Source organism: Drosophila rhopaloa, unplaced genomic scaffold (genome assembly GCF_018152115.1).
Source record: "Drosophila rhopaloa isolate 14029-0021.01 unplaced genomic scaffold, ASM1815211v1 contig_2, whole genome shotgun sequence".
Classification (NCBI taxonomy): Eukaryota; Metazoa; Arthropoda; class Insecta; order Diptera; family Drosophilidae; genus Drosophila; species Drosophila rhopaloa.
The window spans coordinates 8,314,907-8,336,918 of NW_025335083.1; the positions used below are offsets into that span (position 1 = coordinate 8,314,907).

Sequence of the window (22,012 nt, forward strand, 5' to 3'; positions counted from 1 at the left end):
TTGAGATTGGCTTAGTTCGTGTGTGCGTTAAATTATTTAAACATCATCACTTAAATAACTACCATTAAATACAAGCTTAAATACTGTAATAACTCGCTTACTTAAATACAAACCCACATACTCACAGACACAGCTAAATAAATACTTTGATTTCCGCTATTTCCTTTTTATTCTCTTTGAATTTATAACTTTTCTACCTAGAGATCTACAATGGCAACTAGTTTTTTTTACAGCGAATAATCTTTTTGACATTTTGGTTTAGAACTCGGTGCGAGTTAGTTTCAGTTTCCTTTCAATTAAGAGCAACTAAAAATCAAACACATAAACCGAACCGACCAAAAAACATAACTCTAAACAGAACCTAACCCAGCACAAAAAAAACACACAACAAGTGCATGTCAAGAGATCGCATCGTGTAATATGCCCCATCTGTGTTTGTTCGTACTGCATGCCCTGCATTTACTTTGTGTGAGATTGTTTGCGAGTGTGCCTATCTTTTGTGTGAGTGGAAAAAAGGTGATATATGCACGACAGCAGCCAGCGGAAATGCTTTTTTTGTCGTACCTTACTCTCATTTCCGGCATCGCTCCTGTTACCCCGTCAAGTCCTGTCAATTTGCGAAATTAATTAAATTATTTATTTAACACGTAGAGTGCGCAAGTACTTTCATCACTGCCGACTGATCGAATACATCCCGGAACGGGGGTCTATAAATTTTAGTAATTTCGAAATTGCAATCAAACACAAAACACACATAAAATGACGCATCTGGACTAGTGCAGTCTGCAGTATTTATGATTGATGGCTGGTCCTGGCGAGGCGTTTATAAACTGTCGGTATTTTTCCCCGAAATGGTGTTCAAATGTTTGTCAATTTGCCACTCGCAACCACAAACAGGCTGCTGGAATTCCAAATGCCAGTCCTTCCAGCTGTCGATGGTGCCAGTCAACCGATTGTTGTTCTGCTCGACGGCCCAATTATGCCGTCAAATAGCAATTAAAACCGATAAATGAACGCAAAAGCCATCAGACACAAAACGCGACCAGAAAGCGTACAAAAAATCGATGGCTATTGACTAGGCAATAAAGGGAACGAATTTCAGCAGGGCAAAAACCTGTCATTTTATATTATTTTAGAAACGTTCAAAATGGTTTTTGTACTTTTTAATATGCAGATATTAATTTAAATAAATATATTTTTTCATAGTGCCAAAGGCACTAGAGTATAAAATTGCTACGATTATATTTCACTATAAAAAACCCAGAGCCATTTGCTAAAGTCTCATTAACAAATTAAAATGTTTAAAAAAATACTTAAAGCGGCGAAATGTAACTGCGTTTTTCTATATTCAATCTTTGCTGAATTTTCGCATTTCGCCACAAGCAAATTCGATATAGACCCCAACGTTTAGACACGCACCAGTAAATGTGAGATTCGCGGTAACTATTTCGCAAAATAATTGCCACACTCTCGCATCAAAATCTGTGTCCTTCCGCCGGCATACAAAGCGGTGAAATGTTTTTAGGAGCATTCTGCTCACCTCCAAATGGGATGCCCCAGTCGAGGCATGAGGCATCTGTTTTTACAGCTGCCATAAAAACCGCACACAATAACGGACGGCAGTGGGGCAAAGTTTAAACTGTTTTAAAGCAGACCCGGCACAGATGCAGATACTCGGCCCGGCACTCGTATAATTTAATGCAGCACGAGGCCATGGCATGTAATTAAATTTTTGTGATTTAAAAAAGGGATTGTGTGCAGCTTCCGGGCAGAGCGACGGTCCACGGGGGTCGGCGAGGACAATTGCTTGCTCTAAAAATGCCACAAATGTGTTAAATTATAAACATAACAGAGGCAGCAACAACAACAGCAGCAATAGAACGAACATGAGCCCGGCAAAGGAGGAACTAAGTAGAGGGGAAACTTTGCCGCTTTTATGACACGAACATGAACCACTTGTAGGAAAGCCACAAAACGCAACGACCAGGGGGAAATTCAGGACGAGGGACAGAATCGCGTTGCAGGCAACCGCAGAGTGACACAAAGTACTGAGCAACTGTTTGACTACACAACGAAAATCAGCAAGGAATTGTAGATATCACAGTTTATTTCTGCTAAATTTGAACTTTAAATTATAAATAAAGTAAAAAAACAAATCAGAAATGGAGCCCTTAACCTTTTTAAAGCTATAAAAGATGTTATAAATATAATTTTGAAAGGCCTGATCAAGTAAATACTTAAAATTCTTTAAAATATCTTTAAAGTTAGTTCATCTCCTATTGGATATTTTTTTCTAGTAAGATATAATTTATGTGCTATAAAACCTTAAAAAGAGCCTGAGCCAATAACTGATACCTATTATTGTCCAGTTTTTCTCGCCGTGTACCAACAAACAGGATCAGAAAAGAGCAAACGAGAAACGTTGATAAAACTTGTCTCATATGTGGTTCCGCAGACGGGGTGGGGGGTTGACTTAGCCTGAAATTGTTGTCAAGTTGCACATTGTTGTATAATGCAGCCAGTGTGTGTGTACGTGCTGCTGTGTGTGTGTGTGTGCTGGCATCCTTAAGCGCAACAGCTTGCCAATCAGTTGGCAAAAAGATATGGAGCGAGTTGGCCATCTTTTAGTCTTAGCCTAGTGCGTATTGGTAGTGGTAGTTCGTAGCTTGCATGTGTGTATGTGCATGTGCTCAGCAGTTGAGTAGATTTCATTTCGGAGTCCCTACTTTCTTTCCAACTTTCTTTTCGTACTCTACCCCCAAAAAAAATAACCAGAGAAATCTGTTTTCTTTTCCAAACATCACGTCGCATTTTTGTTTCAATTTTTAGACATTTAATTTGATAGCAATATATGCATTGAAACCACTCAAGCCCTGTGCAATCATTATTAAAACTTATATAACATGTCAACGCAGGAGTGGAACGACTACAATCTGCGCTGGAATGAGACGGAATATGGCGGGGTCAAGGACCTGCGAATCACTCCCAACAAACTGTGGAAACCCGACGTGCTCATGTACAACAGGTAAGTGATCTGTGTCCACTCCGGCCGGACTCGAAGTAACCGTAACCGAATAGAAAGGCTATCGCAGCCCCACATGAATCAAAGAAACTAATCTGAGAATCAGTATAAAGTGTTTGCGCAATACATAACCAGCCATAGAGCAGACTTAAGTCTAGGCATAGGCCCGTTTAACTCACAATATGTAACCCAATTAATCACTGTATTACTTGAACAATGGTAAGTTAGGCTGACCAAATAAAACCACAACCATCCAAGTCGATTCTTAGGATGGATCCCCAAAAAGAATTTACGTTATCGTTTCGTTTTGCGTTCAGTTATAGTTATAGTTAAACTTAGAGTATACGAATACATTTACGTAGTTGAATTGTGCACTTTAGTTGAATTAAAATAGATTACTAGTTTACCATTAGAACTCCGGGTGTTGTTATCCATCTGATGATGGATACACCGCAAACTTTATGGGTCTGTTGAATGGGTTTCAAAATGGAGATATACAAAATAATATACTCCATTTCAAACTATAACAATCAACAGACCCAGTAAAGTCAATTGTTTGCCTTCCCTTAGTTTAGTTTATGATATTGTTTGTACGGTTCGATTTGAGTTGGTTTTTGAATTGAAAACGATAATCCCCAGCATATTTGATATGTTTGCATACACTTTAGTTATGTATGTCTCCATATCCATCCATACATAATTATATAGCTATTATTATAAACGCATCATAATCCACTCGCTATTGTTTGTGTGTCTATTTGTAAACAATAAAATAAAAACAACTACGAAAATCGAAACAAGCCGCAAGTCAAACAAACATTATTGTTTTTGATTTGGGGGCTAAATCGACTTTTCCTACCCGTACATAATAATATTTGTGTTTCAATGTTACCCACTTATGATTTGCTTTCAACGTTTTCGTTTCGAAAAGTGACTTAACCAAAAAAAAAAAGGAAAACAAAAAAAGAAAAAAAAAGAAAAAACAGAATAATTTACATTTGTTTACTTCAATAAGAGTAGTTTACACGCAGTGGTTGTCTAGTGGGACTGTACATTGTCAGCTTGCCGTTGATGTGGGCCTCACATTGTAATTGGATTCGTAATGCTAACCGAACGTTGTATAACACATGAAATGCCTGAGTTATCCAGCATTAACTAAACCAACCATCAAGCCATAAAAGCAAACTAAACCAAAGACGAAGTAACCGCAAAACAAGCTAAATAATCGCCCAGACTAAACTCCAACAACTTAAACTTTGTTTAACCAGAATATTGCGCAAGTACTTTGTTCGAAACAGCCCGGGTCAAGGGTCAAATTCCTGGAATCGGGGACAGCGGTCTGTGGTCTGCTTCCCAGCCTCAAAGGCTCACACTTAGACTTCACCTTAACTCAAGCCCGAGTCGAAGTCCTCTCGCTCCATTTCCGAAAGACAATAACCTCCTCAGAGATTGTTCAACAATATGCTGGTGTAATATTTCTGGTTAGACGTTCAGTACTTGAATTTATTTGGCCGACAACAAAACTGTAAAGAAATAATTAAAACCGAAAATGGAAAAAAAAAAATGTTTTTTGTCATTCTCATACGTAGCCTGCAAAAAACAAAACAAGAAACCATCTAGACCATCACAAAAAAAGGCAAAATAGATTTTCAAGTATTGTGCATGAGAAATCAAATCCCTCTTACTAAACAAAAGACTAAATAAAACCGCATAAAAATAATACCAAATGCAAAAAATATTTAACCTAAATCCCCACCTCATCCCACAACTAAAAGTCGTGTGGCCCAGCAAGGTGCCAAAAAGACTTTCACTTTGCCTGGGCACCACATACCACCACCCAAACCACCTCGAAATAACCCACCACCCACCACCCACATTCCATATACACACACAAAACACTTCAAAGCAAACACATTTAAATTAAATGTATTAACGACAAGTTAAACGTATTAAAATAGAAAATCCATCCCATATTAATCTAAGCTAAAGCTAAATACATTCTACTAAACCGAGAACTTGGCTAGACTAGCTAAGCATACCCATCAAGTTAATGTTAATCCATTGCACCAACAGCTATTTTCTATCACAAATTAATTACCGAATATCGATCGTCTCATCTAAGCATTTAAAACTAATAAACATCACATGTCAAGCAATATAAGTAACGAAAAAAACAGTATTATAAACTATTAAACACTCTCGTTTAATTGAGACTCCGAAGAACCTTCCGTGAAATAGTCCAGAATACAAAAATATTATTGTCTGTTTAATATTTATTAATCTGTATAGAACTTGAAAACAAATTGTTCAGTAACTTGGAGATGAACAAGCTTCACGAAAAGTTGTCTTTTAAAAAACTTGCCAACATTCCAGTCTCAATTTTTCATTTCCCTTAACAAAGATTTTTCTGAAAGTTTTCCGGTTTTCTGTGAACCAAAAATTTTAAGACGCTAATAGACATTTTAAAGCGCGTCAACAACTTTATTTAATTCAGTTCTGACTAAGTGTCTTTAGATTTTACAAAGCGGAAGGTTCATCTACATAGTTTATAATCCCAAAAGAAAATACTTTAAAGAACGCCCATACCTGAACAAATCAAATTTTAAATCGCTTTCACTAAATGTTAGTCTTTATGTCCAACTAGTTAGTCTAGAAGTGTGACTGTGTGTGTGCTAATTTAAACAAAACAAGAATCGCACCACGCTGAACTAGTAATTATGCCCATAGCCATACATTCATCATCCGCCCCGTAAGCCGTTGCGACAACATTTCAGCAACATGGCTAACAATAATTGCAAAGGGAGTACGAATTACAAATGTTTTCGGACTCCTAACTCGTGTTAGATGCCCGCATTCCAGTCATTTACTCATCGAAATGCCTTGAATAATTGCCATTTCATTTCTCATTTTGCCATTTTCCATTTGGTTCGCTTTTAAAATGTCCGCTTCAGCGTGTGTGTGTGTGTGTGTGTGCGACCGAGTGAGTGTGTGTGTGTGAGTGTTTGTGCTTTGCAATCACCAAAGTAATCAATTGTTATCGGTGTGTGCTATATATCGTTCATTTTAGCTATTTGTTCACTGTGTTCCTAAACAATAATAAATAATAACAAGCTCATGTTTCTCGGTTCTTGCTCGGTGTCCAGTTATAATCATCTCTATATACCCACCCCAACTATTGCTGTATACTAACTAACCCATATCTATATCTGTGTCTAACCGTCTAATTACCCTCATATATGCCTATATTTATATCCAAATATATTTTATCCTCTGTGTGTGTGCGTTGTGTGCATTGATGTGTCAAGAGCCAGGCATCGAGGAATCATTTGCCATACCCATTAAGTCTGCGTAAGTTAGCCTAAGTACCCGTGTAAGCTCCATCCGGTTGCATGCTGCCCGAAATCCCCGCCAGAAATCTCAGGTTAGTTATAAGACCGCAAGCCGAAAGACACCTAATGAAGCAGCTGTGACTCCAGATGATAGTTGCAGTGTCACATTGTCCCGAAGACAAATGACTTCAAAGGAGCAACTCTATTTCTCTAAATTTAAATCTCATCCAGCGTTTTTCTGCCAACGGAATTATCTGACAGATACACATATACGCTATGCCGAAAAAGTTTCCATGTCCACCAGTTGCCGGCGCCCCAGCAAAAACTTCATTATGATATTTCCATTTTTTGCCCCAACTTTTCCGAATGCGATTGCAGCGAATCCTTTCTGGGGATAGGCGAAAAACGAGTGAGCCAAACAAATCCGTGTCCACCCGGGGGAGCTTAAATATTTTAAGCCATAACTTAAACGTCAAAATTTGCTGCCACATCCCCCTGGCCAACGGGCTTTTGGGCAGGTGCCGACTAAAAACAACTTAAATGCCACAAGTCCCAAGGCACAAAAAAGGCAGCAGAGTCGCACGCATTTAGTCCGGCTCAAACTTGGGCCGCAAATGAAGACAAACTACCACATACAAATGCACCTGGCGGAGTGTCAACTCGGCGGACCTCGGCCTGCAGGTGCATTTGCAGAACTAATTGCAATTTATATTTGCCACCGCACTGCAGCGGATTGGACGGGGAGTAAGCTTATTTAACCTAATGGGGCCCCCAGTCACACACGGTTTACGGTTGATTGACGCACGGGGCATGTTCTCTGAGGCGCCAGAGCCCCGCAAATGGAATTTACATGTCACCCGAGAGCAGGGCAAACAAAAAAAGCGAGTCGGGAACAATGAATCAAAACACGTACCGTACGCTGCTGGTTTAATTTCCATGGCACGCAGCATCCGGCGTTGATTTCGCAGGAAGAGGCATCGAAAGGACCAAGACGAAAGCGGAGACAAAGGACGAGGCCTACGCGAGAATGGCTGGAAATAAAAATCATATTGATTAGCCGGGCAGTCGCATAGCCATGGGAAATCAGTGGATGGCCGTGGAGCCATTGGGCGTGGCCCTTGTCGTCGCCCCTTGGAGAAACCTTTCGGCTGTCAACTTTGTTTGCTAATGAACTTGCACAGAGTCCGGGGTTCGTGTCCCGGCAAAAGAGCCAAGTCAAACAAAGGCTCCTTTCGCAGTTTGCAAAGGATTCGGCGAGGATTCGACTTGGTTTGGGGGACAGACATCGCCCGACAGACTTTTACTTCGTTTAATTTATTAATTCTTCTCCCCACTCGCCTCACATTCGAACCTAATTTGTATGCGTCGCCAGCGCTGCTAATGTGGGGCCATCATTTAGATCAATAGCAGGGCATTCGCAGACACGGATACACAAAAAGTTCCAGATGAAGATACATGGCTGGAGATTGGAGATTGGAGATTGCCGACTGGCGATTGGCCTTGCCTCATTACTGAGCCTTTTTCTGCGAATCAATCGACTGCGTCTGCTTTTTGTATCATTTACTTATGCTGATTTCGGCCATGGATTGCGATTCATTCCATTCACGGCTGCTTAATTGAGATGCCGGACCTTAAACCACCAATGCTGGCAATGGAAAGCTTTCACTCTAATTGCAACATTATCTGTATTTTTCAAAGCAGACGAAGTTGGGAGTAAGCCGCAGCCGAAGGCCCGACCCAAATGAAACTGACAGCGGTGTCGGCTTAGTGCCGTGGCGTACCTTGCCCCAAAACCGAATCGGGTTGAGACCAACGTCAATATTAATAAGGCCCGACAGAAAAATCGGGAAAGCGAGGCCGGAAAAAATACAGGCGAAAATTTTACTTTTCGAAATTAAAATGATTTTCAATGGGGGCAAAGTGATGAAGGTTGCGCCGGCCCAAAAGGATTGACGTGCCAATTACGGGCGGAAATTCGTATGTGCTTTAACACATTCGCTTTATCGAGTTGCTTGGCCATATCAATTAACTGAAATGCAGCACAATACATATACTATATATTGGGCACGCCCAAACCGCAATCTCTTAAGCCCGAGTAGGCAACATCTGCGCTTCGGTTTCGGATTGATCTGCCGCTAATCAGCGTACAAATTCCCCTTAAATGCCGCAGCAGTTGCATGTAAGCCTCGTTATGGGGGGAAACACGCCCCAACGCCCCGAAATACCCACTTCCAACCATCGCCTGCCTCAACCTCTGGCTGTCACCCCGCATTTTGCCATCATGAATCCCACGTCATTGCCTCTTTGCGGTGACCGAAAAATGCAAAACAAAATTGTCCACAAAATGTTTACGCAACATTCTCGGTACTCGAGTTGAAATCAGAGCCGTAATTGCATTTTATTGCAGCTTTCGAGGGCAAAAGCAGCAGCAAAGTCAAGAGACACTCATACATAATGCACGCAAATATACGATATATTCACAGATGGGTTTTATATATAGCATGCTTTGGCCACATTTTTGGAGTATCTGCTGGGGCTCATTTGCATATGCGCATATTGGCAGAGCGGCAGTCTGAATAGTGGATAGTGGAAACTGGATACAATGATACTTGGCTGCAAAGATATTTGTATCTGGGCAGCCGCAGATTGCCATGGCCAATGCCATTTGCCAGTCCGTTCTCGAGTGTTTTGTGGCGAGTGCGAGGCAATAGGAATTCCGTTCGGGTCGTCAAACGCTTGCTGGGATTCATTATTGTAAGCACCCAAGGACATAGACAAACTCCCTTGATATACATTAAGCAGAGCTTCAAGAACTAAAATCCCCTACATCTTAAGTAAATCTATAGATACCTATGTAAGTCTGCCTCAAGTAGAGATTGAAAACCACTAGGTTACCAGACACACAACAACCAGAACAACAACCCAAACACAAAATCCCCCTATGATTCCCCGTATAGAAATACAATTCCCAGCTCTAGTTCCCCAGAGCACAGTCCAAAACAAAAAACATTTTTAAGTAGTTATGAAAGAAGAAAATGACAAACCAAAGCGCAAGTCACAAATAACCAGACAAAGATTCGATCAAAAGCATAACCAATAATAACAGACAAAGAAACCTTAAACTGATAACCGATGAATCGAAGAGATTAGTAACTTGATAAGCGAATAACAACCAATCGATCGAGACAATAATCCATTAAAACAAATTGTACAATAATCTAGCGCGGATGAGGGATTCGATGGCACGTATCACACCAACATTGTGGTCAAACATAACGGCAGTTGTCTGTACGTGCCCCCTGGTATCTTCAAGAGCACATGCAAGATAGACATCACGTGGTTCCCATTTGATGACCAACATTGCGAAATGAAATTCGGTAGTTGGACTTACGATGGAAATCAGGTAAAGTGGCAATCGACAAAATACACAGCAAGAACAAGCAAACAGTAACCAACAGCAACTAGTTCCAATAGTACAGTGAACGCTGGCTACACTAGGCTACTCACCTTACTCACACTATCACACTAACACTCGAACACTCCAACACATTCCAACTCGAGCACGATCACGCTTCTGCCAATCACGAGACTCACGCACGAGAAAGCGCGCGGGAAGTTTAGATCGCCGAGAGTTGACTGTAGCCATACGAAAAGTATAGAGAGTATAGGATAATTGATAGGTTTAGGACGGATTTGTAATTTCGTTTATATGCTTTTCCAAACTTCTATCTCTCTCTCTCTCTCTCTCTGTCAATCTATCGCTATCCACCCGAATGTATCTTCTAGTTTTTAATTTGTTCGTTCGTAAACCTCATGTCGAACAATTCTTTGCGTTTTTGCGAATTACAAAACCAAAAGATCGGAGTGTTGTTAACAACACTGAACTGTAAGAGGTCCAGTGTGTCGGCTGAAATATTCAAAACAGATGGTATCTGGAAAATTGAGTATTTTATGCCAACACGCACACGATGAGCTTATCTCAAATGGCAGCCGCTCTCAACACTGACATTTGACAGTGTTGGCAAGTTGTGTTAGCCTCTCGTATAAAGTCCCCCAAAATGGAATCATGTGTGGAAACCCTAGAATCTTTCACCGCAGAGAACTTCTGAAGTTTCAACTATTTTGCATGGTAGCAGGCAAAAACCACGCCCAAAATAAAACAGCAACAGGCGAATATTTTTGGACGACGTAAAGACTCTTAATGAAAGTCAACAAAAAAAAAATAAACATAGTTACACTTAAAGTAAAGGATGTTTGAGAACATCTTTAATTTACAGCGCTTTTATTTCCCACGTATTTTGCACCCACAAGATAACAACAAACCAATCTCAAAACAAACGAAAAGAATAAAAAATTCTATATTTTGCTCGCTCTCTATCTCTTTCGTACACCTCGAACACATGCTATATCTGTACATAAATGTTGTTTCAATGTGGCTTATTGTAAAAACTCTAACCAAAATTCTACAACAAACTAAAATCTTAAATGTTCTCTTTCTCCAATAAAAAAAAACTCAAACTCAAACTCAAAACTCAATGACCAACCACCAAAAAAAAAAAATATGTAAAAATTGATTTGCTTATTGCAAATTGATTTCCATTCTCTGTGAATACCCATGAAAAAAAAAACAAAACAAAATATCGTTTGAAAATCAGTTGGATTTGGTTTTGAATTCCGAAGATGGAGGGGATCTTTCCGATTTCATAACAAATGGCGAGTGGTACTTGCTTGGTTAGTAAACAAACCTCATTATGCTTATTTCTCTAACTGTTATTTCTGTTTGATCGTTGTCATTTGTAAATGTCTTATCAGCATTACCTCAATTGCAAAAGAAATCCCATTCGTTTATTATTTAAAACATTGCTTGCGATATCGAAAAATTGCTTCATAGTCTATTATGTTTTGCCTAGCTCTTTATTATTTATTCGATCTAGTTTTACGATTAAATTGTACATGATCTCGATTGCAAGACTAATCTGTAATATCTGTTGTACATACGTGTGTCATTGTGTCTGTATATACATCTATGTTTGTGTCTCTGTCTCGATCCACAATATCCTTGTCCGAAGCTCACTAATCCAATTTTATCGTTCAGCCATGCCGGGAAAGAAGAACACGATAGTCTACGCCTGCTGCCCCGAACCATATGTCGATATCACCTTTACTATACAAATACGTCGCCGTACATTATATTATTTTTTCAATTTAATCGTGCCATGTGTGCTAATCTCATCGATGGCCCTTTTGGGCTTCACATTGCCGCCGGACTCGGGCGAAAAGCTGACGCTGGGTGAGTATGCCAAACGAGTCCTCTTTGTCCAGACACAGAACCACCTCACAAACCAACCGATCTGAACTGTATTATCCTATTTTCTAAATGAACTTTGTGAGTTTTTCAGCGGTGATTCCCTAATTCCGAAATCAAGTTCGAATCTTTATATGCATAGATGTCTGAGTTAGTTAGTTAGGCCCCGGCAGGTTATCGAGTTCGGTGAGGTCAAGCAGCAAGGGTAGCGAAATGAGGCTTAGCTGGATTTAATTACCAAACTTAAACCTAAAACCCAAAAAAAAAGAAAACCCCTTTAAAATCGACGTATTCAACGCTGCTTCTAACGATAGTCAGTCTATGCATGTTCTCTGTTCAGTTTTAAACTAAAGTAAAAAAAATATAATCAAAAAAATCCAACGAGTGTTTCCTTTTTGAACAATTAATATTTGAAATTTTAAAATATCAAAACATCTTCAAAACTCTTTTATCGATAAAGGGAAACACTCATTTTGTGCTACTAAAATGAACTAAAAGTCCCTGCTGTCCCGTGCAAAGTAATAAAAATAAACTCCCCTTTATAAACTCCATGAACAACCCATCCCCATAAAGGAGTAAAACTAAAACCTAAAGCTGATGAGTAAAATGTGTAAAAGTTTTCCTAATTTTTCAATAAATATTTACTAATGATAAATCTTATTACGTAATCTTGGTATTTCAGTTTTCCGATGTGTTTTCCGTTCTAATTTGATTTAAATTGCGTTTTACATTTATTGTATCTCTTGTTGCAGGCGTAACTATACTACTATCATTAACAGTATTTCTAAACCTTGTCGCCGAGTCCATGCCGACAACGTCGGACGCTGTTCCTCTTATAGGTACACACACACGCTAATTAAACCGCTATAGCTATAGCTCAAAGTACGGACCGATCGGTCGAGCTATCGACCACTACTAACAGTGGCGAACAGAAAGTCGTGCTGTGCTAATGCTGTTTTTAGTTAATCATTAGTTTTGCTACAGTAGTGCAATGAACTGAGAAACGAAAAAAAACCAAAACCAAAAAACCAAAAACTAAAAACTAAGCCACGAATACTAACAAAAGATACCGATCAGAAACGAAAACGAAATACCAATTAACTTAGCTCTCAACACTTCTGTAACTGTCTTCTGCCACACACCCACACAACAACCCCCCCTCCCCCACCGGAAACCCACACAGCGGAACTCCGTAACACCCCACACGAATGAGGAATGATCAATAACTCTTAACTCTCCGTATGTTTGCTATAGATCTATCTATATCTCTCTGTAATCTCTGGACTCTCACCTCGTGTGCAACCACCGAACATCTGGATGTCGAATAGACTAGCCACACGTACTCTATGTAAACCCCGTACACACCACGGCCAACACTGAACCACCTCAGAACCACTTTCCAAAGTACCATGTAAAGTACTCGAGTCGAGCCCGAGGAACTCTTTCGCTCTGTCTATCCTAAGCTTTTCTCTCGCTTTTCCAACTAACCTTAGCTCATGGTCTTGCCAGTCTTTACTAGTTCTTTATTCTAACCACTCAATCCCATCGGGCTACCTGAGGGTCTCCGATAGCTCTGACATAATTGGTATTTGACCACACGACAAACACAACACCAGAACCAGTCCAATCATAGTCACAATCACAATTACAATTACTGCCACAATAACAGCCACAGCTACAAGTACAAATACAATTAAGAGAGTTTTTCGTTTCAATTTTGCTGTGTTTGCCCAAAAAGCCGTCCTATATAATCGGTTCCTCAGTTATTTTTGTCGTTATGTTGTTGCTTCGTTTGTTCGATTGTTTGTTGGATTCGTTTGCTTATCTACGTGTGCCTCTAGCTGATCCCTTTGTTTTGATCGTATCGTTTCGTTGGTCTCTTCAGTTCTTAGCCTGCCACCCTACCAATGTTGAATATTTAAACCGAACCGAGTAACGCCCCGATCATCCTGTAAATAAGCTTGTCCTTAGTGTGCGCTCGCCTCATAATCACGCTGGGACGAGTCCTCCCACCCCTCCTCGCCCAGTCATTCCCTTCCGTCAAATCATCCCGACTCTGAAAGCATAGCAGCATTTCAAAAACCGCATCAAAAACGTAGACGAAAATGCAATTAAAGAAAATGTATTTTAAATATAGCCACAACTGTATATATACACAAATATCTAAAAAGAAAAACTCTAAAAAATCCAACGAACCACCTTTTTTCGCTACCAAAAAAAAAAAGAGGAGGAAAACCAAAGCCAAAAAGAAACAGCAAACCAGAACCAAAAACCAACTAACTAACTTACAAAAAGCCCAACAGCTGAGTTAACCAGTTTTTCATTTTTTTTTTTGGTATTTTTCTTAGTCCGGTCAGACAAAAACACCAACAAACCATTAATAGAACAAGAGGGAAAGTGGTGGAAGGATTGTAGTGTGATTGGGCTCAAGGGCAGGCAGCCGCAGCTGAGGACGGAGATGGAGAGTGCCAAATAAGCGTACCAAATGCACTTACACTCACGTCCCGCACTGTTGCTGTCAGCCCGTGGGAACTCCATCCTATCCTTGGTGGCCAAATCGAATGCCAATTGCAATAGCTAACCACCAGAGACCTCGGAATGCTGCCTCGTAGATTCGTTTCCCAGATTCCGTATGCCTGCAACTCAATAAATTTAACGTGTACAAGTTAGTGAATAGAACCGCAGCTATCGTAGAGGTGGCTGCTGAAGCTCAATTTTGATACTTGGCTTGGTAGAGAGGAATAGCTAGCGGGCCAGAGCCTGACATACTCGAACCCCCCCTCAAGCACACGAATCCCGTTACCGTAGAGGCCTCGCGGTAGGTATAGCTTAACCAATGAGTTTGTATCGCTTGAGCTGTACAAATACGCCTTGGGGCAGTCCAGGGCTGCCCTCGAAACTAAGCATCTATGTTAACCAAATGACTATATATATTTCGACACCGATCACCCACAATACCGAACACTGTAAATAGACAACACGCTGAACAGACGTAAGTACAGCAGCCACCCAACAGCCCAACCACCAAGCCACCGAACCACCAAACCACCAAAACCACCTGCCCCCAAACAAGACCACCACAACACCACAGAACCACCACGAAAAGAACAACCAGAACTTTTGTCAAACGCCGCCACACGAGCGCATGCTACTATAAAAAAAGAGGCTAGAACCGAAAGCAATCCAAAGCTTTACACCTTCTCAACACTCTGTCCCAATCCTCTTTCGCTCTCGCTCTTTCAGTATATATACCAGTTTGTCAATATCCATATAGCTACTATATCTCTCCTTCTTGTTTCGTCAAGAGCTATTTGAACTTGCACCTACTTACTCGCAAGAAACAAATCGAGTTTTCACACCTACAACCAACAACCAACAACCATTAACCCAGCCACCAACAACACCAAAACTAATCTAGCTCTTCTTGCTCAACAACCTGGAAATGTATCTATAAATATAAACCGCAAAAACCAGTCATTTGCAACCCGTAAACTCCTGGCATCTAAAACCAAACCCTCGAACCATATAGAACCGTAGCGCTAAACGAATTTTCACCTAAACGATAAACCCTAAATGAAACCAAAATCGAAGCAACATTTGAACTTGCATTTATGCAGATCCATTTGATCAGATGGTAGAGTTGCAACTCCACATAATATCGTATCGTTCATGATGTCGAGCCCATCATGCGTTCATATTATGTCATGTATCTATATATATTAACCCGTTCCGATACCGAATCCTCCACCTCTAACAGCAGCCCCAGAGACTTGACAAATCATTTGCATGCGCTGTGCAAAATTCCCTTCTTAATGACCATTTAGCCGCGCTTTTCTCTCTCGCTCCCGCACTCGCGCCGTCTCTTTCTGCGTGGCACGTAGCAAATTAAATGAGGCGGGCATGTGGGCGTGGCAAATTGGCAACACGTAGTGCAAGTGTAAGGGGGTGTTGAGTCGACTTCGAGTTCAATTTACAAATATTCTCAAACTAAGAAAAACTTGCGCTACTTTCAAAGTTTTTCCTGTCCCCCCTTCGCCTCACTAATGGGTCAAAGTTGGAAGGGTGGGGCCATCACCGCCCCTGTAGACCCCCCCCTCTGACCGCTAAGCTCCTAAAAAGTTGAAACATTTTTAATACTCGGAGATGTTGTGAACATTTTGTGCCCATTCTGTCCGATTTTAGCGACATAAAAGGGGGGAAATACCTTCAGAGATGTAACCTCACAGCATCTGAATGGGGTAAACTTTGAGAGAACTTTCCTGATTTTTATATATTTGTATATACCCCTGGCCCCCCTCCCTTCCAGGCCCCGATTTCAGTTGGACCCGATTCGATTTTTGAGTTCGCAGCATACTCAAGCATATACTCATTTACACTCGAGCACACTTCATTCAGAGATCAAGATCAATGAAACCGATAAATGCTAATGCTAAATAGCCAACAAAAACCTCCCATCTTCAATTTCCAAATTGTTCGGCCCGAAAGGCGCTGCGGAAAGCAAAAACCTCGAACAGATACAAAGATACAGAACCTATAACTATACCGCCCAACTACTGAACCCACATATGTACCCCTCCGAAGTCCTCGATATGTCTACGAATACACGGATACACGAACACACGCCACCAAGGATACAGATACACTTGAACATACATAAACGTACGCTTTTTGATTTCCATTTTGATTGTGTCATTTGTTTTTGTGTGGTTGTTATTGTATTTTTCAAAACGAAAACGAAATTCTTTTGTTTCAGGAGTTACAATTCTTCTATCGCTCACAGTGTTTCTCAACCTTGTAGCTGAGACATTGCCCCAAGTATCTGATGCAATCCCCTTGTTAGGTAGCGATTGCATTTAAAACATACTTACCAAATGCAAATATATATTCAAATTTGTCAAAACAAAACCAAAGAATAATTAACAAAGTACTTAATATGATTTACACGTACACGCCTAAATATATATGTATATATAGCAGTATATATACATATATATGTAACTACATATATATATTCATGAATATTATTGTTATTGTTGTTACCTATATATATACATATCTATTACGATTATATTACTCACACACATTGCTAAATTGTTCGCATATATAATCCCCAAACAAACCAAAGCCAAAAAGAAACCAAACCGAACTTAAACTTAAATAAAGTATTAGTCTAACCAACCAAGTCAAACAATATCCAACTCTAAAGTGACAAAAGTTGTTAAATGTTATTTGTGTACGTCGTACTATGTTTACTAATTACAACAACTTTGCTAAGTACTTACTAACTTAACTAAACCAAACCAAACTAAACCAAATCAATTCTAATTCCAACTCGTTCTCTCTGTCCCACCCTTCTTCTCAATCGTTCTGAACTTGAAGTTATAATATCAAATACAAATATGTATATCAATATATATCGAAGCAGTTTCTTAGTTGATCATACTATCTTCTGTTGCCTCTATATCTCTCTCTCTCTATCACTATGCCTATATCCTTCTATCTTCATTTGAACAATCAACAATCTTTTTGGTTTGCTTCTTATTCAAGTCAATCTAGATCAAGTCCCCAGCTAGCCAGAAAAGAACACAAGTTAGGGCAGTCTTTTAAATGCTATCGTTATCTATATGTACTTCCGATCTATACTTCCCTCACTTCCGTTTCCACTTTCTCTTCAATTTCTACCACACAACGTCGTTGAAGTTCGGTCCATCGAATTCCAACGGTGCCGCACCAATGATCGATTAAATTCCCTTCAATATATATGCTCCATTCCTTGAACTTCACCGGCGAGGCGTTAAGATGTAATAGATCCCAAAAATATGCTTCCATTCACAATTAATTCGAACATACGTATTCAAAAATTTCCAACTTTATCTAATGCATCCGAGCGTCGCCATGGCAAGTTCCTTCTGTAATTATTCAACTTCTGCAAAATATACGATTATACGATTATGTATACAATATATCCGAACTATATAATAACTGTTATGTATTGCAGTACACCCTGCTTGTACTTCTTTCGCTTCGTTCAAACCGCCACTCCCTCAATTTCAACCCATATGTAATTACAAAAGATACTTATGAGACAGATTTCAATGCAAGTGAGTTTGGGATAATACTTGTGAAATGAAAACGAAGGCGCAGATGCAAGAACATCTGGCGCATGTATGCCTAATGATGTCGTCGTCACAGACACTCAAACCGAAAGAAAGAAAGAAATCAATTAAAGAAAAGAAAAGAAAGAAAGAAGTTTTATGTCTTGTATTGTATGATTTGACTTTTTTGCTAACAGCTTTGATTTGTGTTTGATTTGGTTCTCTCACTCTCACTATCACTATCACGCCACCCACCTCACTCGCCCATGAATAGATTATCGAGTTTTGCATTGCCTCACCACCACCATCACCGCCACAAAAAGAAGAAATGTTTTTCACCCTCGGTTTGTCCATGAGTACTGTCACCATCTTGAAGCTCGTTCTCGTTATCGTTATCGTTATCGCTCGCTCACCCGTGACACAGGAAACTCTCAGTCATGACCACGACCACCCCCCACCACCCACCCACAAACCACCCACAGAAACCCACCCACACACGCTACTTTAACTTTCTTAGCTATTGTCTGCGCCACCCATCCAAGCTCCCGATCACCTATATATATCCCCCCCATGCGAACTCACCTTCGATATACTGTTTGACCCATTTCTCGGAATGATATTTTTTGCTTGAGAACCTTTTTGAGAACTCAAAACTGTGAACGAATAAACTTTCAAAATTCAATTGAATAATGCCCAATGTAAATACTGATCGCTCGATTGCATATCTTGTATTGCAAAAATATCATTTCGCTGAGATTCGCTTATTTTGTTTGTTTGTTTAAATGGGTCGCGGATTCGTTTGCTTACAGATAACAGATAACCACTGTCCATGTCCACTTGGAATGCACTCCCCCCCCACCAACAAACAACGAATAAATCAAATAATATAAAATATTGCTTGCAGACCGGGCGGTCTTGTGTGCCAAGTTGTGTTGTGTTCTCTGCGAGAAGGTTCAGCCAAAAAATATCATTTAGTCTAACCCCGAAGCTATCTTGGAGGCGAGCACCAATCGAACTTGATTGCGAGCTCGTCTCTGCATCCTATCCCCGTATCCCAACTCAATCAGAATCCGACGACACTGGACGGACTAGCTGCGGCGATCCACGAGACTTCTCCCGATCCACATACACACGAGATCTGACCAAATTTGACCAAATATTTTACAGGTGTCACTATACTACTGTCGCAAACAGTTTTCTCCCTGCTGGTCGGCAATGTCATTACGAAAACCAGCGAGGCTGTACCGCTCTTAGGTATTCGAACTTTCAATTGACTCGTTTGTAACTTTGAGTTTATCATTTCGAAAACAATCAAACATCCAACCAAACTAAATTAAAATTTTAGAGCTTTAAAAACAACCAAAACTTTTCTCTCTTTTAGCTGATAAATCAAAAAAATGAATATGAAAACCAAAAAAACGATTGTACAAAGTACTCTTTAGACAAAACGAAAGTTTGCGCTAAAAATCAAAGTGAATCTTGTAAAAACCAAACTAGACCGACTAAAGTAGGTAAAAGAATGTTAAGCGATGAAGAGCATGATCCAACAACAACTGGATAAACACGAGATGCAGATAATGAACCAAAAGTATTTTGGAACCCAACCCCGAACCCAAAAACAACCCGAACCCAACCGAACAACCTCTGCTTCTTTAGACTTTTGGCTGAACCTCTTTGACTCTGAGACAAACTCCAACTAACACATAAACCACACTGGATCTTATGCCGATTCTGTTTCCGGTTTTGCGACTTAGGGTGCCTTTGCTTTGCTTGTCCACCCATCCGCAAACCGGAAATGCTTTGTACATACTTAATTCTACGTTATAGGTAATTGCAATTAGCCAATAGGCGTTGTTCCTCATACCCAAGTATCAAAAGCCTACTCATAACAATGAACTTACTAAACCGATTGTTAAACTGTTATTAAATATTCAGAGAGCATACAGTAAACTGCAGAAACGTTAAATCAATTGCAAACACATAATCCGTTCGCCAAAGCAACTAAAATATCGATTCCCAGCATTACCTAGAACAAGTTGAAAATCACAAACCCAGACAAAGATATCCGATGACCCCAGCCCATAACAAAATTGCTTGCTATTCGTATTTTATTAGAGTAGAAGTAGCAAAGGACAGTGGAGTGCAAAAAGTCTGAATAGATAATAACATATAAAAAACAATGTCAAAATTTGTTGTAATACATTTTTTAAAAACTTAGAGTAAAATCTGAAAAAAGAAGCTCATTAAGCACAATATGTAGAAACTTCAATGGGTAAATTCCAACCAACATAAATGATATAAAATAATAAATTTTGTTTTTCTGTTTAAGAATTTATATTATAATGTTAATTGACTGTCCTTTGCTCTTATTTCGTCTCCAATTGTTAAAGCCAAACCTATGCATGATCCCCAGTCAAAACAGTTTACACTAAACTGCATGATGAAGAATGAAACTTAAAAGTATCGAATAATCATCAAACGTAGTGGCTATCTTTAGATATTACTTGGTAGCATCCGCAACGTAAAATAGAGTAAAGTAACATAGCCACAGCATTGTAACAACACAGTAATTTTATCAAGCTACTTTCTCTAACCGTAAATCTAACCAAAGTCTTTCATGAAATGAAGCTAAACTAAAGTAATGTTGTACTATTTTTGTAAATTATAATTTTGAGCTTTTGTTCTTAGTGTTTCGATGATTAGAAGAGTCCCCAGAGCACCACTCTAATATAAGATTTTTCTCTGCTCTCTGCTCTCTGTTCACCCCACAACCGACTCTATCCGACAATTCGCAACCCCAAAAACCGCACCACCCCTAGGCACCTACTTCAACTGCATCATGTTCATGGTCGCATCGTCGGTGGTGCTGACAGTAGTGGTGCTCAACTATCACCATCGCACAGCGGACATCCACGAGATGCCACCGTGGGTGAGTCCAATCCTCACCAGACCCTCACTGTTCCCCGTCTTATGTTGGTTCGGTTCTTCGGTTCCCAGATTAAATCCGTTTTCCTACAATGGCTGCCCTGGATCTTGCGAATGGGTCGACCCGGCCGCAAGATCACACGCAAAACAATACTATTAAGCAATCGCATGAAGGAGCTGGAGATGAAGGAGCGCTCCTCCAAGTCCCTGTTGGCCAATGTCCTCGACATCGACGACGACTTTCGGCACACAATATCGGGCTCCCAAACGGCCATCGGTTCGTCGGCGTAAGTTTCTCATTTGAATTATTTTAGTGTGCGGATTAACCCACTTCCTCGATGCTAACGCACTTTTGCAGTAGCTTTGGCCGGCCAACAACGGTGGAGGAGCACCACACGGCCATCGGCTGCAATCACAAAGATCTTACCCTAATTCTCAAAGAATTGCAATTTATTACGGCGCGCATGCGCAAAGCTGACGACGAAGCGGAATTGATCGGCGATTGGAAGTTCGCGGCAATGGTTGTGGATAGGTGAGTTACCATCTCCATCACCATTATAACACTATTGCATTACACATACACATCACTCGCTGATTAAAGATATAGAAACAAAACGATTGTTCTTCGTTTTCGATTTTTTAACAAATGGATTATCCAGGCTTAACAAGGGGCTTACAAAAATATATAATATATAATATAATTTAAGGGATAACGGCATATTTTATATCCGTTGTGAAAGATTTTAGTTTTCCTTTTTGTTGTTGACTCTAAAATTATAAATTAGGAAAACATTAATTGTGATTAAGCCAATTTTCGTAAGAAATCGTTTAGGGTTTTAATGTGCTTAAAGGATTTTATTACTCCTAACTGGTTCCAGGCAACACACCGAAGAAGAAATATTTTTGCAAATGGTTTTTTAAGCATTCAAAATTTTCATAAATTTGTAGAAAATATGGTACACAAATATTTTTCTAAAACCCCTTTTTCACCCAAATCCTGGGCTCTCCTCTAAACTACATATAGACGAAATCTGTTTAGGGTAACTAACGGGATTTTGGATAATGCCTGGGCAATAATTCATAACCATCCGCAATCGCACACGCAATTATGAACTCCAAGATATGTGCTCGAGAATGGGTGTGAACTTATTGGACCAAGCCGGCAGGTTTCGCCCGGCAAGTCAAACAATTAGGCCACACGACTTCCGGCGGAATGAACCCACACATTCGCATGCTCACACTCACACTACTCCACACACTCACACACACACACACCCACGTGCCGCAAATATTGAAAGATGGCCGACTACCGGTCGTCCGCCATTTTGTTTGATGG

At 40.1% G+C, this 22,012-nt stretch overlaps 1 protein-coding gene across 6 annotated transcripts in view; it reads left to right on the forward strand.

Annotated features, from left to right (window-relative positions):
* LOC108042861 (neuronal acetylcholine receptor subunit alpha-7) overlaps positions 1 to 22,012 on the forward strand; it is a 120,873-nt gene that overhangs the window by 95,114 nt on the left and 3,747 nt on the right. For 2 of the 6 annotated variants that reach the window (XM_044460332.1, XM_044460329.1), the window contains exons 6-13: positions 2,916 to 3,025; positions 9,574 to 9,754; positions 11,007 to 11,082; positions 11,447 to 11,641; positions 12,409 to 12,495; positions 20,571 to 20,680; positions 20,749 to 20,963; positions 21,035 to 21,208. In XM_044460332.1, the coding sequence (XP_044316267.1) occupies positions 2,916 to 3,025; positions 9,574 to 9,754; positions 11,007 to 11,082; positions 11,447 to 11,641; positions 12,409 to 12,495; positions 20,571 to 20,680; positions 20,749 to 20,963; positions 21,035 to 21,208 (1,148 nt within the window). Of the gene's footprint in view, positions 1 to 2,915; positions 3,026 to 9,573; positions 9,755 to 11,006; positions 11,083 to 11,446; positions 12,517 to 16,409; positions 16,497 to 20,570; positions 20,681 to 20,748; positions 20,964 to 21,034; positions 21,209 to 22,012 lie in introns of those variants that run through there. The other 4 variants (XM_044460331.1, XM_044460330.1, XM_044460334.1 and 1 more) reach the window with 3 other exon arrangements.